The sequence below is a fragment of the Mus caroli genome, chromosome 2 (assembly GCF_900094665.2).
Source record: "Mus caroli chromosome 2, CAROLI_EIJ_v1.1, whole genome shotgun sequence".
Classification (NCBI taxonomy): domain Eukaryota; kingdom Metazoa; phylum Chordata; class Mammalia; order Rodentia; family Muridae; genus Mus; species Mus caroli.
Genome location: NC_034571.1, coordinates 83265083 through 83280631, shown reverse-complemented (window position 1 = coordinate 83280631; position 15549 = coordinate 83265083). Strand labels below are relative to the sequence as shown.

General features: G+C 35.8%; 1 protein-coding gene and 1 pseudogene across 1 annotated transcript; both read left to right on the top strand.

Annotated features, from left to right (window-relative positions):
* Positions 1-5368: 5368 nt before the first annotated feature.
* LOC110289590 (olfactory receptor 4C15-like) lies at positions 5369-6437 on the top strand. Its single transcript, XM_021155871.1, has 2 exons — positions 5369-6273; positions 6419-6437. The coding sequence occupies exons 1-2, from the start codon at positions 5369-5371 to the stop codon at positions 6435-6437; spliced, it is 924 nt and encodes a 307-aa protein (XP_021011530.1).
* Positions 6438-7290: 853 nt separating this feature from the next.
* Positions 7291-12999, top strand: LOC110306594 (annotated as a pseudogene).
* Positions 13000-15549: the final 2550 nt, after the last annotated feature.

Genomic DNA, 15549 nt, shown 5'->3' with positions numbered 1-15549 from the left:
TACAGTGTTCCATAAAATCATTATCAGATAGGAACCAGATAAATATGTCAAAAAAGTAGCACCAAGGGGTACATAAAAGTCTTATTTTAAAAAAATAATAAATAAAAAAAAAAAAAAAAAAAAAAAAAAAAGTAAAAGTCTCTCCAGTGCCAGAATTATTTCAGAAAAAAATAGAAAGAACTTCATTTTGTAAAGATTAAAAGGTTTCTAACCACAGTAATAAAACTGCTCTAAGTACACAAGCAAGTGTAAAAGTACAAATGTGTCATAACAGTGTCATGCAGAAAGAAGTCTTAAAATCCCAAGGGTGTAAGGATTGGTCTCCCAGGCTGGTGACATCTCAGGGATACCTCTATAAACTTCAGTGACAACAAAGGAGGGAGCTTTGGCTTCTTTGTTCTTTTTGCATCCTGAGACCATGCTGATGGCTGGATCAGAGTGGCAATGCTAACATGATTTGCATCAACCTCCAGAATTACTGTTCTCTCTCTCAGATGTGGACTAGAATTGGATACAAGTGTGGCCACCATAAATGGGCTACTTCATAAGGAACAGGAGATAACTATTTTCAGATTTTTCACAGAAGCAATTTGAGATGATCTATTTTAGGTACATTTCCTCATTTTCAGAGATGATTTTGAATTATAACAGAGTAATTTATATGTGGATGATATTTGCTAGACTACTGAGTTTAAAGGCAACATTGAATATCAGCACATAGCTGTGTGTATGGAGTTTCATATACTTGGTGCTCAGACTCCTCAACATTAGTGTGAATATTATGATTATGGGTAATCAGGGCTTAAAATGATGCATTCAGAGCTCAGAGATTGGCACTTGCCAACTAGTAATTGCTCAGTGCCTGACCCCTGTCCCCCTCCAATCAGTTGTTTAGTTGGAACTCTTTCCTTCCTTCCTTTCTTCTTCTTATCTCCTTCCTTCCCCTTGAACATTGACTTCTTTAAGTCTAATAAAACTAAACATATTTTCTATTTGTCATCTTGAAGTTGAAAGCAAATAACAGAGAAATGGCATACCTGCTAATTTTCTATTATCTTTTTACCAGCAGTTTATTTGTTCTTTGTAAAAGTGAGTAACACTGGTGTTCTTACTGTTCTCATATCATGGATTAAAAAGTAGTTTTATTTTGCAGCTATGTAAATAATAACACTGGAGACTAGTTGGTTGGTGTGCTGTCTATACTGCATAGCTATTAATAATGAATGTAAAATGTCCTCTTCCCATAACTGGACATTAGACATGATGCAGAGGGCATTAAATCAGAAAGAGTGATTAAGTGAAAGTGAAGTCTGATGGTTTAAGTATGTCCACTTAATTTTCTCTAGATGGCAGAGACTGCCTCTGAACTGTTCAGAAAATTCAATTATCTGAACATCTGAACTACTTCAGAGCTTGTGGTTGTGATTTGATCCTTCTTAAAATTAACACAAAAGAGAAGTTTCCAAACTCCATTAGAAAAGTAGTGAGGCAGGACAGTAAAACTCGTTTCCTACATGCCATTAAGACAAGCAAAATTGATGCATTTGGTAAAGAGGCAGCGATAGAAGAGTTACTAATCTGAAGAGAACATGATTTCCACAGAGTGGCACAAAGAAGCTCAGCTACACAGTTGTGATGTTTTTACTACTAGACAATAATCTTAGGTGAAAAATATGTTCTACTTGTGAAAATTTAACATGAAATAAAACTTATAGTAAGTTTTAAATTTATGATTGTTATTGATGAGAATAATATTGTTTTTTCATTTGAAATCTATTTAAAAGCAACTACTCAAAATGTTAACAATTCTACTAATTCCTCTAATAGTTCTGAGTGTTTTAATCACTTTGGAGTTAACAAAGACATTCCATTATGTTAAACTATATTATTGCAATCAAAATCTCTGTTGCAAAAACACTGGGAAGAAAATGATGGGCAACGTGAACCTCAGGACACAGGGAGGCACACTACTCAAGCTCACTACTCCATGACATGACTCAGTGACTACAGTTATGCAGTGTAGGGCCCTGAGCAAGACCAGCAATAAAACCTTGATGCTTACAGTGCATGCTTGTTAAAGATAAAACGGAAAGAGAATGTTTGGGGGAGAAGTATAGAGAAAATGCATTGGTTTCCGTATCAGAATGTGGAACTGAAATCAGTGAGTGAAATAAAATATAAGAAGGTTGAATTTGTGATAATGACATCTGTGAAAAGATTATAATATTATAAAAGCACAAGTAATGTACATATAGAGCAGGTTATATTTAGGACTATAAATATATATATGTATTTATAAATATATATGTATTATAAATATATATATATACACATACACTACACACACACACATATGCATGTAACAACAATTAATATAAAGAAAGGCCATGAATTTGAAAGAGAACAAGGATGGTTACGGGAGAGTACAGAGGGAAGAAAGTGGGGAGAGGAAATGCTATAGTTATACAGTAATCTGAAACTTAAATATGTAAATTTTCAAAGGGAAAATGATCGCTAGGTGCTGTGTTGGTTGCCCATTGTTTTCATGCTTGCCAATGAGAGCTCAGCTAGCTTCAGAGTCCTTCGTAGAATTTATAGAAAAACAGATTTTGTAACTTTTAATTTTAATGTTTAATTTTTAAGTATTTGGTTCAGAATAACAAATACATGTGATCAACAAAATATCATTTTATCTTCTCTTTTATAATATTAAATACATTTAAATACTCAATTGTGGATATTTAATTTTTCTGGTTTTCCACTTAATTTACTCTTACAAAGCTTAAGGTTTTCATACTATTAATGCTTTATTAAATGTATTGCCTGTATTTAATTGTATAATTTTTTATTCTAGACTTACATAGCCACCTTGTCTTGACTATTTTAGATATTTTTCTGTCTTCAATATTTTTGAGTGTGTATTATATTCTAAAGTAACCTTTTTCTTTTCACTTTATTTTAGAATGTAATTTATGGCCAGCATTCTTAACACAAAAACATACACAAGTTTGTGCCTCTTACTTTGTTGATTTATTTCCCTAAATTATTATTCAAGTGTATCAATATTATAAAAATTGTTATTTAGATTTATATATTTGTTTTCATTTTTGTTTGTGGGTATGTGTGTGTGTGTCTATTTGATGTATGTCACTGTTTTTCTTCAGTAGTCCACAACAGCTAGAGGAGGAAAGTGAACCTGTGAATCTGGAGTTACAGAGGGCTGTGAACTCCACCTGGGTGCTAGGATTCAACTTCATGTCTCCTGAAATAACAAAAAATCTTCATTGGCCATCTCTCCAGCTTCTAAATTATGATTTTCTAAACTGATATTTTTTCTTTTACTTGATTCAATGTTCATGAACAGATGTATACAGACCCTGTTTAAGTATTCAATATTCTAAATCAAAATATTTTTTGCATTTTCAGAATGTGTTGGAAAAAGAGAAAAGAAAGAAGCATGGATGTGGCTTGGTGTGGTGACACAAACTTGCAACACCAATATTGTGTGAAATGCTGAGTTTCATTCTGACTTTCCTCGCGTGGACATCATGCCTTGCAATCTTCTTACTAAAATTATTTATCCATTCTGCTTTAGCTCTGAATGACAATTGTAAACTAATTAGTGATTATCTAACTTATTGTAAGTGATTACTGCCTGTTCCAGTGACTTTATAGGGTCTGTTTCACACAACTGTTTCCTTGGCTTTTGCCTGATAGTGGCTGGAGTTCATATTATACATGCTACTGAGGAATTGTTTTAGGTCATCATGTAAATATAATCGTTGAGAAATAAATGAACTCTCAGATGGTAGCTTGATTGCTTATAAATATGTAAAGTAATGTCTATTTGTTTTAGATGTAAGTCATTGAAGCATCTCATTTTCTTGTCAGAGCACATTCTTATATACATATATATTTGTAACTGTGGGCATTTATGCACACAAATACGTAAAGATGAATATGTATATGCATGTATATGTTTGCTCATAAAAGTATTTTACAGGAAAAGATATAGAAAATTTTTGGATTGTGATTGCCTAAGGAAAATGAATCTGAAAGCTGGAGTATTTACACATATTTGGGGAAGTATATTCTGTGGGTAAACAGAGAATTTTCTTTTAAATTCATTATACTACAATCGAAAATTAATACTACCACGAGTGACATTTTGATATTTTCAAATTTGACTATATAACTACTAGGGATGAGCAGGTAAAGCAGTATGGTTTTATAGTGAATTCTTATAAATTATAAAGCATGTCACTTGGGAAGTAAGTCAGAAGACTCTAAGTTATATCTGAGAGGAAATTTCTCTTTTTCAGCTTTGTGTTGTCACGAATTTTCATTTGTGGGTGACTGGTCCATGGCTTTCTGATTCTTCATTATTGACTCTATTGCCTTTATTGGGATATGTTATTTACATAAGTACAAAGGAAGAAGATGCTTTAAGAGTAAAAGAAACTAGAAAAAAAAACCCACCCCTTCCTAGAAGTTCTTACAAGGGAAAAAAAATCACTCTTCACCTTGGATGTCACAGCTTGTGTCTCCAAGTTCTAAGTCGAGCTTCTTTTGTTTGTTTCATCATGACAGTTTTGAGGTTGACTTTTGCAGAAATAAAATACAGAAAACTCTGCTGACTAAGATTAGGACTTTAGGTCTGGAACAATTGCTTTTCTGTTCGGTTGAATTTTTATTATTTGTTTGTTTGTTTGTTTTCTTTTTGTAGCATTTCACTTATCTATCATGAAAACAGGATAAGTTTTACCAAGTTCCTCTTCTGGAATAAAATGATGAATTGAGAGAAATTTCCATACTTTTAACATATGCATCATGAGGAGTGCTATAGAGTTTTTCTTTTATGAAGAATAGATAAATTCAATGGAAGTTCAAATAAAGTTCACAGTTATAAACTTAATATAAATCCATGATTTTGAAATATGACCTAAGGTACCTCTTGCCTCTTATTTCATTAGATAAGGCAGTATTCTGGTCAGTCAGTGAAGACTGGTCATCAATTACATCTAGAACAGTTTAGAATGAATTTTAATATTCTGCTTCAGGAAGCCTATAAAGACAGATGAAAGCTAACCAATCAAATACAGGCTTTTGCTCTCCTCTCACTCAAGTAGATGTTTTCATTTCTAATATTTTAAGTGTAGCTGTTCAAAATATTTAATAATTTGTAACAGCTTCAACATAATATGTTATACAATTATTTATGTTTGAATGTTATATTATTTTTACAATTGGAAAATTATTAAAAGGACCAATTTGTACATTGTAATTATATAAAGTTGATTGACACATACTTTTCTCATAATTTCAGATTTACGTGAACAGATTTCACTTCAACATCTTCTTAAGAGTCATGTTAAACCAGAGTAGTGTCACTGAGTTCATTCTTCTTGGACTTTCACAGAACTCAAAAGTTGAGAACGTACTGTTTGTTATATTTTTGTTGATCTACCTTGCAACTATTGGGGGCAACATGATTATTGTAGTAACCATCATCTACAGCCCTGCACTGCTGGGCTCCCCCATGTACTTCTTCTTAATATTCCTGTCCTTACTGGATGCTTGCACTTCTTCCACTGTCACCCCCAAGATGATTGTAGACTTCTTCTATGAAAAGAAGACCATCTCCTTTGAATGCTGCATGACACAACTGTTTGCTGTGCACTTCTTCACTGGGATGGAGGTGATTGTCCTTTCAGCCATGGCTTATGACCGCTATGTGGCCATTTGCAAGCCTCTTCACTACTCCTCCATCATGACCAGGAGACTCTGTGGCATTTTGGTGATGTTGTCTTGGGCAGGAGGCTTCTTGCATTCTATCATACAAATCATCTTCACTTTGCAGCTGCCCTTCTGTGGACCCAATGTCATTGATCATTACATGTGTGACTTGTTCCCATTACTGAAGCTTGCCTGCACTGACACACACATATTTGTCATTTTGGTGTTTGCCAACAGTGGGTCTATCTGCATCATAATCTTCTCTATTTTGCTTGTCTCCTATGGTGTCATCTTGTTCTCTCTGAGAGCCCACAGCTCTGAAGGGCGGCGTAAAGCTCTCTCCACCTGTGGATCCCACATTACAGTTGTGCTTTTGTTTTTTGTGTCATGCATATTAATATATGCTCGACCTACTGCCTTCTCTTCTGAAAAAAATGCACTTGTATTTGCCACAATCATAACACCACTTCTGAATCCTATGGTTTACACTTTCAGGAATAAGGAAATGAAGAATGCTATTAGGAAACTGTGGAAGAGATGGAAAGTGGTTTCTGGTGACTTTTAAAATGTTACATTTACAATGCTTTGGAGGCAGACCAGTGGGTAAGAGCATTTTATAGTGCAAACATAAGATGTATTTCTGACTCACAGCACCCATGGCAGAAGTCAGTCATGGTAGCACAGTTTTAATGGAATATTAGTTAAGTTAAATACTGTAGAGCCCAAGGGATCTTACCAAACCCAGTATGGTTAAAGTTCATTGGAGAACTTGTCTTAAGAAAATAAGGCAGCAAGAAATAAATGGACATAGTACCTTCCTGTGTCTTTTCATGCACTATCTACCCCTCATGTGTACACACATGCATACACTATTCACATAAGTACACAAACAACACACACACAAACAAAGAATCAATAATTGCATTTGTAAACTAACCAAAGAACTCAAAGGGCACTCTTTAGTTGGACAATTGTTTTTTTAATTGGACATTACTTTTAAAGAATAGCATCATTTTTTATAGGATGCATTTACATTTACCAGTCAAAACTGGTTCTCAGATCACACATTCACTATGAACTGATTAATTAACATTAACATATGAATATTAAAGCCAGTGTAATTTTATTGTTGTAAAAATCTAGTGATTTCTAAAACTATTAATTAGGCTAACATTGGCTGACAAAATAACTTAGTATTTGAAATGAGAAAAACAAAATTGAAAATGTTCGAAGATCATGATACTTTGAGACCACAAAATCTAAAAATGCAGAAAAGCATTTGTAAAGCCTGAAGTATAATTGTTGCTGGATCCTGTATTTTATGGCTAATATCCACCTATAAGTGAATATATACCATGCATGTTTTTTTGGAGCTCAGTTACCTCACTCAGGATGATATTCTCAAGATTCAACCATTTGCCTACAAAATTCATGATGTTTTTAATAACTGAATAGCATTCTATTGTGTAGATGCAGCATGTTTTCTTTATTCATTCTTCAGTTAAGAGATATCTATGTTGTTTCTAGTTTTTGTCTATTACAAATAAAACTGCTATGAACATAGCTGAACAAATGTCTTCATGGTATGGTGAAACATTTTTTGAGTATATTCCCAGGAGTAGTATAGCTGGATCTTGAGGTAGAAATATTCCCAGCTTTCTGAGAAAGCTCCAAATTGATTTCCAAAGTGGTTGTACAAGTTTTTACTCCCACCAGCAATGGTGGAGAGTTCCCCTTGTTGCACATCTTTGCCAGCATGTGCTATCTCTTGAGTTTTTAACCTTAGCCATTCTGTTGGGTATAAGATGAAACTTCAGGATTGTTTTGATTTGCATTTCCCTGATGACTAAATACGTTGAACATTTCCTTAAGTGCTTCTCTGACATTAAAGATTCCTCTGTTGAGAATTCTCTGTTTAGCTCTGTGCCCCATTTTTTTAATTGGGTTATTTGGGTTGTTGGTATCTAACTTGCTAATACAGTATACCCAGGCTACACACCACAGACCCAAAGAAGCTAAACAGGAAGAAAGACACAAGTGAAGATGCTTGAATCTCACTAGAGGGAATAAAATAGTCATAAGAGACAGATGGAGGGGGAACTGGAAGGGAGAGGAGATAAGGACCAACTAATAACGGGTCCAACTTGGGACCCATCCCATGGGCAGGCACCAATCCTTGACACTACTAATGATATTCTTTTATGCTTGCAGACAGGCGTCTAGCATGTCTGTTCTCTAAGAGCCTCCACCCAGCAGCTGACTCAGACAGATGCAGAGACCCACAGCTAAACAGTGCATGGAGCTTGGAGACTCTTATGAAAGAATAGGAGGAAGAATTGTGGACAGAAGTTAATAGGAACTCCATAGGAAGACCAAAAGAGTCAACTAACGTGAACCCTTGGGGCTCTCAGAGATTGAACCACCAACCAAAGGGCATACACAGGCTGGATCTACTCCCCTCACCTTTGCACATACTTAGCAAATGTAGAGCTTGGTCTTCATGTAGGTTCTGAACAATTGTAAAGGGATCTATCCCAAAAACTATTGCCTGTACGTGGGGTATATTTTTCTAGCTGTGCTGCCTTGTGTGATCTCAGTGGAAGAAGGTGAGCCTAGCCTCACAGACACTTGATGTGCCAGGGTAGTGGGGATGTCAAGGGGATCCCTACCCACTTAGAGGAGGAGAGGGGAATGGGGGGATGGATAGTAGGAGGAATTTGCCAAGAGAGGGCAGTGAGTGAGATATAAAGTGAATAGCTAAAACCAAAAAACAAATAACAAAGACAAACAAACAAAAGAAAAACCCCAAATCCAAAATCTTTGCTGTTTCATGTGAACACATTTTACAGATATGTCTATTCATGCCTCACAGATAATTTGAGTCAGTTCTTGAATTTCTAAAAGGAATAGACAGTCAGAATTCCCATAGCGTGGTGTGACTACCTCATCTGAATGAGCAGTATGACAGATTTCATGGTGAAAACCCATGTGATAGCAAAAGCCTAAGAAGAGTATTGATTATTCCCTGAAATGTTCATATGGTATGAAATGTTCATATAGTATGAAATGTTCATATGGTATGAAATGTTCATATAGCATGCCTGTCATTATTTACAGAGAAGAGAGTCCAGAGGAAGAGGAAGCACATGTAAATTTCAATTTTAGAAGAGTAATATATTTCAATTTAATATAGGGGTTTAGTATTCATTTTCCCCTTATAATTTTTGAGGGCTTGGGGGAGGATATATTGTATATGAGTACATCTTTACATCATTTCATTCCTCTCTGCTCCATTCACTTTCTTCCATGTTTCTCACTCTTTCACAAATGGCTATCCTTTTGTTCATTAATTATTATTGTTACACACACACACACACATACACACATACATATCATAAATATATTTATGAATACAAATTGTTGAGTTCATTTTGTGTGTGGGGATGACTTCTTTGATTACGTAATGTATCATAGGATCATTCTTGTAAAAGACTAATTCTTCTTCTATTTTTATATTTTTAAATTTGTGTATCTACAGGAAGATTGCATTCAATAATTTTCATCAGATATGAATGGTGAAGTAAATGTATATATTTTAGATCACTTTATATTTTCTTATTTTATTTTCTTATCTTATTATTTGAGACAAGCTCTTTACATAGCCTTAGAAGTCCTGAAACTCATCATGTAATCCAGGCTGTCAAGAACTCCCAGAGACCTACCTGCTTCTGCCTCCCAATACTAAGAGTGTATCACAATACCCAATATTTTATAGTTTCTTGTTCTAGTATTTTCTTGTAAATATTCACCAAGTTAATTCAGTGTTACATATCTTTCCCTCTTTAACCAAAAGCTCTAAGAAGCCAACTGAATTTTATCACACATGGAAAACTCCAGCTCGTATACATTTCTTATTTTTTAAGAAATTCAAGAAGTAAGTCATATGTTCTACCATGTCCAAATGAAACCACCTTAAAATGAATTCAGTACTAAATGCAAATACTGTGATAGTTTCTCCTTAATTTACTATCCAGAGCCAATATATAAAAATGGCTCTGAGATTGTCTTACTTTCCACTGGAAAGTGTATGTACTAAAAATTACAAATTGTTTAGAAAACAGCATATAAACAATGTGTGTGAATCTCATGAAAACAAATTTGTAACAAACTTTGGATATGCTAGGGTACTTCCCCACTGAATTCCTGTGTTTCCCATCTTTCTTTCTCATAGCTGGTACATCTCAAATATCCTTCCTTATCCATAGGGTTCTTCTTGGTTAAGTAACTTACCTGTTTCTATGGATTAGCTAAGAAATAAAGATCTGATTTTAGTAGATTAATTGCTTCTGGAAGTTGTGAATACAGTGGTTAAAATAAAATAGCAAAACAAAAATAAAAACATTTTGTTCCCTTATATATCACAAGCATTATGACTTTATATTATATTGACTCTAGTTGTACAGGTATGGACTCCATTCTGTCATGAGAAAAGAAGTTCCAGTTATTAGCTGTGGAATAACAACTAGCTGCTGTTTAACTATTTTATTCTACTAGTTTAAAAATTAGAAGCTGATAAGCTTCTCTTATACTTTACTGATCAGATTCTGTGACACACACAGATTAAAAGCAAACCCTATACTGAAAATAGGAAATGGATACAGAGTCCTACTCTTAGCCAAGGAGCTGCTTGGAGTTGGTGCCTTCTGGGGAAAAAGGCAGTTCTCTTCAGTGGAACATCGCTGATTATGTCACCATAGTCCAAGCAGTACTCATACCTAAGAGTAGTTTGCCAGCACAAAATGGAAGCCAAGTGTTTTGGTGGATTTTTGTTTATTTGTTTGTTTTGGTAGTGTTTCCTTACTTTTAATCTTTTCTTTTCTTTTTGATATTATAATTTCATCCTTTCTCCCTCCCCTTTTACATCCAAAACACTCCAATATACTCTTACACACTGCCTTTCAAATTAATGGCCTCTATTTTCATTGCTGTTGTTACAGGTATATATGTACATATTCCTAAATGTAACATTCTTAGTATGCATGATGTCATTCTATGTATGTTTTCAGGGATCAGTGGCTCAAATATGGTCTTCCTGGGGAAGACCAATTTTCCTACTCTCAGTATTTCTTAATCGCCTGCTTCCTTGTGTTGGATTGAGGCCCTATAGTCTTTCCCCCATCCACTTTGGCATATCTCTTGTGTCCTTGTTTAGCTCATTTAACAGTCATGTTGATGTGATTTTTATGGATGTATTTTCTGACATTACTAGGACTCAAAGCCTCAGTAAACTCCCTAATCCCTTTGGTTCTTACCAATCTGTCCCCTCTTTTACATTGTTCCCAGGATGCTACTTATGGGAAGTTGTTTTGTAGATGTATCAATTTGGACTGATCTCCACAATTGTACATTATAATTGGATTTGATATTCTGTAATGATCTTCATATGTTGCAAAATAAAGTTTCTTTCATTAGGAGTAGGGATACTCTTATGTGTGAATACAATGACAAATATTTAGAGTGTAGTTAGAGGCTATGCAGCTTTTCATAAAGTAGGGTTGGAGGTTTCCTTTCTAGATGAATAAACTCAGTAGCCAAGGGTATTTTGTTAAGTGTCTGGTACCAGGCATGATTTATCTCTTGTTGAACAGGCCTTAAATTCAGTCAGAAATGTGTAGGTTACTGCAAAGTTATGTGTACTGTAACTGGACTCTTAGTTTTATGGTGCCATTGTGGTCTTTGTGGTCCATAGCTTTATATGTGGAAGACAACTGATTTATATGAGAGGGCCCAGCCCACAATGGGTGGTGCTATCTCCGTGTTGCTGGTCTAAGGTTATATTAGAAAGCAGGTTGCGCAAATCATGGGTAGCAAGTCATTAAGTATCACCCCTCCTGGAATCTGCATCAGCTTCTGCCTCTAGATCCCTACCCTATTTCAGTTTCTGTACTGGCTTCCTTCAACAATAGATCATATATAATGTAGAAGTTATAAGCCAAATAAACTCTTGCTTCCCTAACTTGCTTTTTGGTTATAGTGTTTCAACATAACAATTGAAACTTTAACCAACATAGCTCCAGAAAAGCTGTCTGGCCATGAATTCAGAAAGATGCACCTTTATCTGCCTCTTGGATGTTGAGGTTAAAGCATGTGCCACTACAACCAGACATGTTTATAGTATTTTTGGAAACAATTTGGTAGCCTTAGAAATTAGAATTATAGTCTTCGTTCCTCCCTGTTCCAGAAACAGATGCATCTCATGCAGTACCAGACTCATCCTGTAGACACGATGGTGAAGGTCAGGGTGAACTGATTTAGCCATATTGAGTACCTGGTTACCAGGGTTGCCTTCTGCTCTGCATCTGGCAAAGTGGAGATTGTTGCTGTCAATGACCACTTCCTTGACCTCAACAATATGGTCTACATGTTCCAGGATGACTATACCCATGGCAAGTTCAATGGCATGGTCAAGGCTGAGAATGGGAAGCTTGTCATCAATGGGAAGTCCATCATCATATTCCAGGAGCAAGATCTTGCTAAAGTCAAATGGAGTGATGCTGGTGCTGAGAATGTTGTGGAGTTTACTGACATCTTCACCACTATGGAGAAGGCCAGGGCTCACTTGAAAGGTGATGCCAAAATGGTCATCATCTCTGCCCCTTCTGCTGATGCCCCCACACTTGTGATGGGTGTGAACCATGAGAAATATGACAACTCATTCAAGATTGTCAGCTATGCATCCTGGACCACTAACTGCTTACCCACCTGTCCTAGGTCAACTATGACAACTTTGGCATTGTAGAAGGATTCATGACATCCATGTCATCACTGCCACTCAGAAGACTGTGTATGGCCCCTGGGCTGCCTAGAGCATCATCCTTGCACCCACTGATATAGCCAAGGCAGTGGGCAAGTTTATCACAGAGCAGAACAGGAAGCTCACTGGCATGGCCTTCCATGTTCCTACACCCAATATATTTGTAGTGGATCTGACATGGCATCTGGAGAAACCTGCCAAGTATGATGACATCAAGAAAGTGGTAAAGCAAGCATCTGAAGGCCCACTAAAGAGCACCCTGGGCTAGACTGAGGACCAGGTTGTCTCCTGTGAATTCAACAGAAACTCCTATTCATCCACTTTTGATTCTGGGGCTGGCATTGCTCTCCATGACAACTTTGTAAAGTTCATTTCCTGGTATGACAATGAACTGGTATGACAGCAACAGGGTGATGGACCTCTTAGCCTACATGGCCTCCAAGGAGTAAGAAACCCTGGACCACTTACCTCAGCAAGGATATTGAGAGCAAGAGAGAGGCCCTTGTTTGCTGAATAGTACCTGTCCCAACTCAGCCCCCAACACTGAACATCTCCTTCACAGTTTCTATCCCAGATTCCCATAATAACAGGAGGGGCCTAAGGAGCCCTACTCTGTTGAATACTATCAATGAAGTTTGCTGAAACCCCCCAAATTAGAATTATAGTATATATTGATATTAAAAGACCTTAGTAGAGAGATATATCCTAATTAAAAGAATAAAATGGTTCAGAAAAAAATCTTAAAATTATAAATGAAACAAAAGCGATGTTTTGCTCAAAATCATCTGATGGTTCTTTCTCCTAAAATATTGTTGTTTTACCATGTATGGGTCATGAATCATCCTCATATACTCTCAATCTCTCTTATTTCCTAAATTTTCTTTCATCTCTGTTTCTTATCTAAATTTCCATTTTTCTTCATATTCATACTTCAGTAGATGTAAAAAGCTGTGGAAATGATAACACGAAATATTTTTATAAATATATATGACAAAATAACATTTGGAACTGGGAGATGACTCAGTTGCTGAAGTGCTTGCTACAAAGTATGACAATCTGAGTTCTGATTCCTAACATTTGTGCAAAATGCCAGGATTTACTGGGCATGCTTATAACTCTAGTGCTGGGACATGGAGACATGAAAATTCAAGTTCCATGAGAAGATATAGGAATTTATTAAGTAAGTCTACCTGAATTGTTAAGCTTCAGGATTAGGAAAACAAACTAACTCAAATAATAAGGAAGAAAGCTATAGAAGTAAACACATTAATTAATGTTGATGTCTTACGTTTCAGGTCACACGCATGTTCATACACATACATAAAATTTTATGTATGTATTTGATAGGCATATATCAAATATTTGCCTATCAAATACATACATGAAATGAATAATGAATGAAACAAATATTGGGATCCAAGATATAAAGAACATGGAAACAGATATGATTTAATAGTAAAAAATGATTAAAGATGCAAAAATGAGAAGTATGATCATATTTGTGATGAAAACATTAACTCAGTCTTTAATGAAAATGCAAGAATGGTGTTTTAATATGCAGTTACATGATGAACTTGAATTCACTATTCAGGCTCCAATTCAGCCAAGGGTGTTGTGAAAAAAAAAAGAGGAGGAAGAGGAGAGAGGGAGAGTGAGGTCAGGAAGAGAAGAGAGTCAGAGACAGAAGGGGCAGAGAGAGAAAGGAGGGGCCAAACAGCCCCTCTTCTAGCAAGCCAGGCCTACCTGGCTGTTGCCAGGTAACTGCTGGGAAAAGCCTAGAAGGAATGCTAATAAGGGGGAACTTGGAAAGTATTTCTCCTCCCTGAAGGCTGTGAAAACAAGATTTGAAACTTAGAAATTTTCATTTGGAAAATTGTAAAACTTGAAGGCATGCATCAATGCATCAACTTGTAATATATGGTTTATCATTTTAGAACCAAAGAAACTCAGAACAATATAAGAAAATTTATTTAAGTTCTAGTTTCATTATTTTGCTATAATAAAATCCTGGGACCACTGTAACTTAGGGAGGAGACTTTATTTGGATTAAGCTTCTAGTGTATAAACTATTATTGTGAAAGGACAGGACAGGAACTCAGAGCACCAAAAAGAGATTGCTTGCTTGCCATTTGTTTGATTTTCTGGTTTGTGCTCAGTTATCTTCTTGAGAAACAAACAAACAAACAAACAACAAAAGAAACAACTAAAACCAGAATTATCTGCATATGAACAGCTCTGCCCACAGTGAACAAGGGCTTTTCTCCCTCAAGATACTCCACCAAAATAAATAAAGGCCAATATTCAGGGAAACCTTCATTTGAGATCTCTCTGTCTAAAGACTGAACATATCAAGTTAACAATTGAAGCTAAGTAGTGCAAGGATAATGTATTCTGTACTATGTGAGAGCATCACCTGTCAATAAAGAGCTGAAAGAACCGTAATGAAACAGGAGAAAGTAGGCAGGACAGCAACGTTAGGAACTCTGGGAAAAAGTCAGTCACTGAAACAATTGCAAATAGCATCCCATGTTCCCAAATAGTGACATGGAGGCTTATTTATGAACTAAAGCTGAGGGTTGTTCACCAGGTAACTCATAACTCAATTATTGTGTTCATACTATTGTATATCTGCCATGTGGCTGATTACCTCTCCTCAGTTTCATATGTCTGACTTCCTTTGCACCTTGATGGGCCTGACTTCATCTGAGAATTCCTATCTCTTCTTTGAAGTTCTGCCTTTTTTCTCTTCTAGCTTTCCATAAGGTATATCCCATAACAACAGACTTTTAACTTATTATAAGTAAGAGCCCATCTCTTTCAAGATGTCAGTGACTTACTATAAAATGTCTGGTTCTGCTCCTATCACCTAGCAATCCCACGACATAAAAAAGTGGACTCACCATAGCTTTGATTGTATCTGGCTTCAGACATGCCAATTTGATTTTTGTTTGTTATCTTTGTTGATTTAAGATAAAGTAACTTGGAGTGTAGTGTTAATT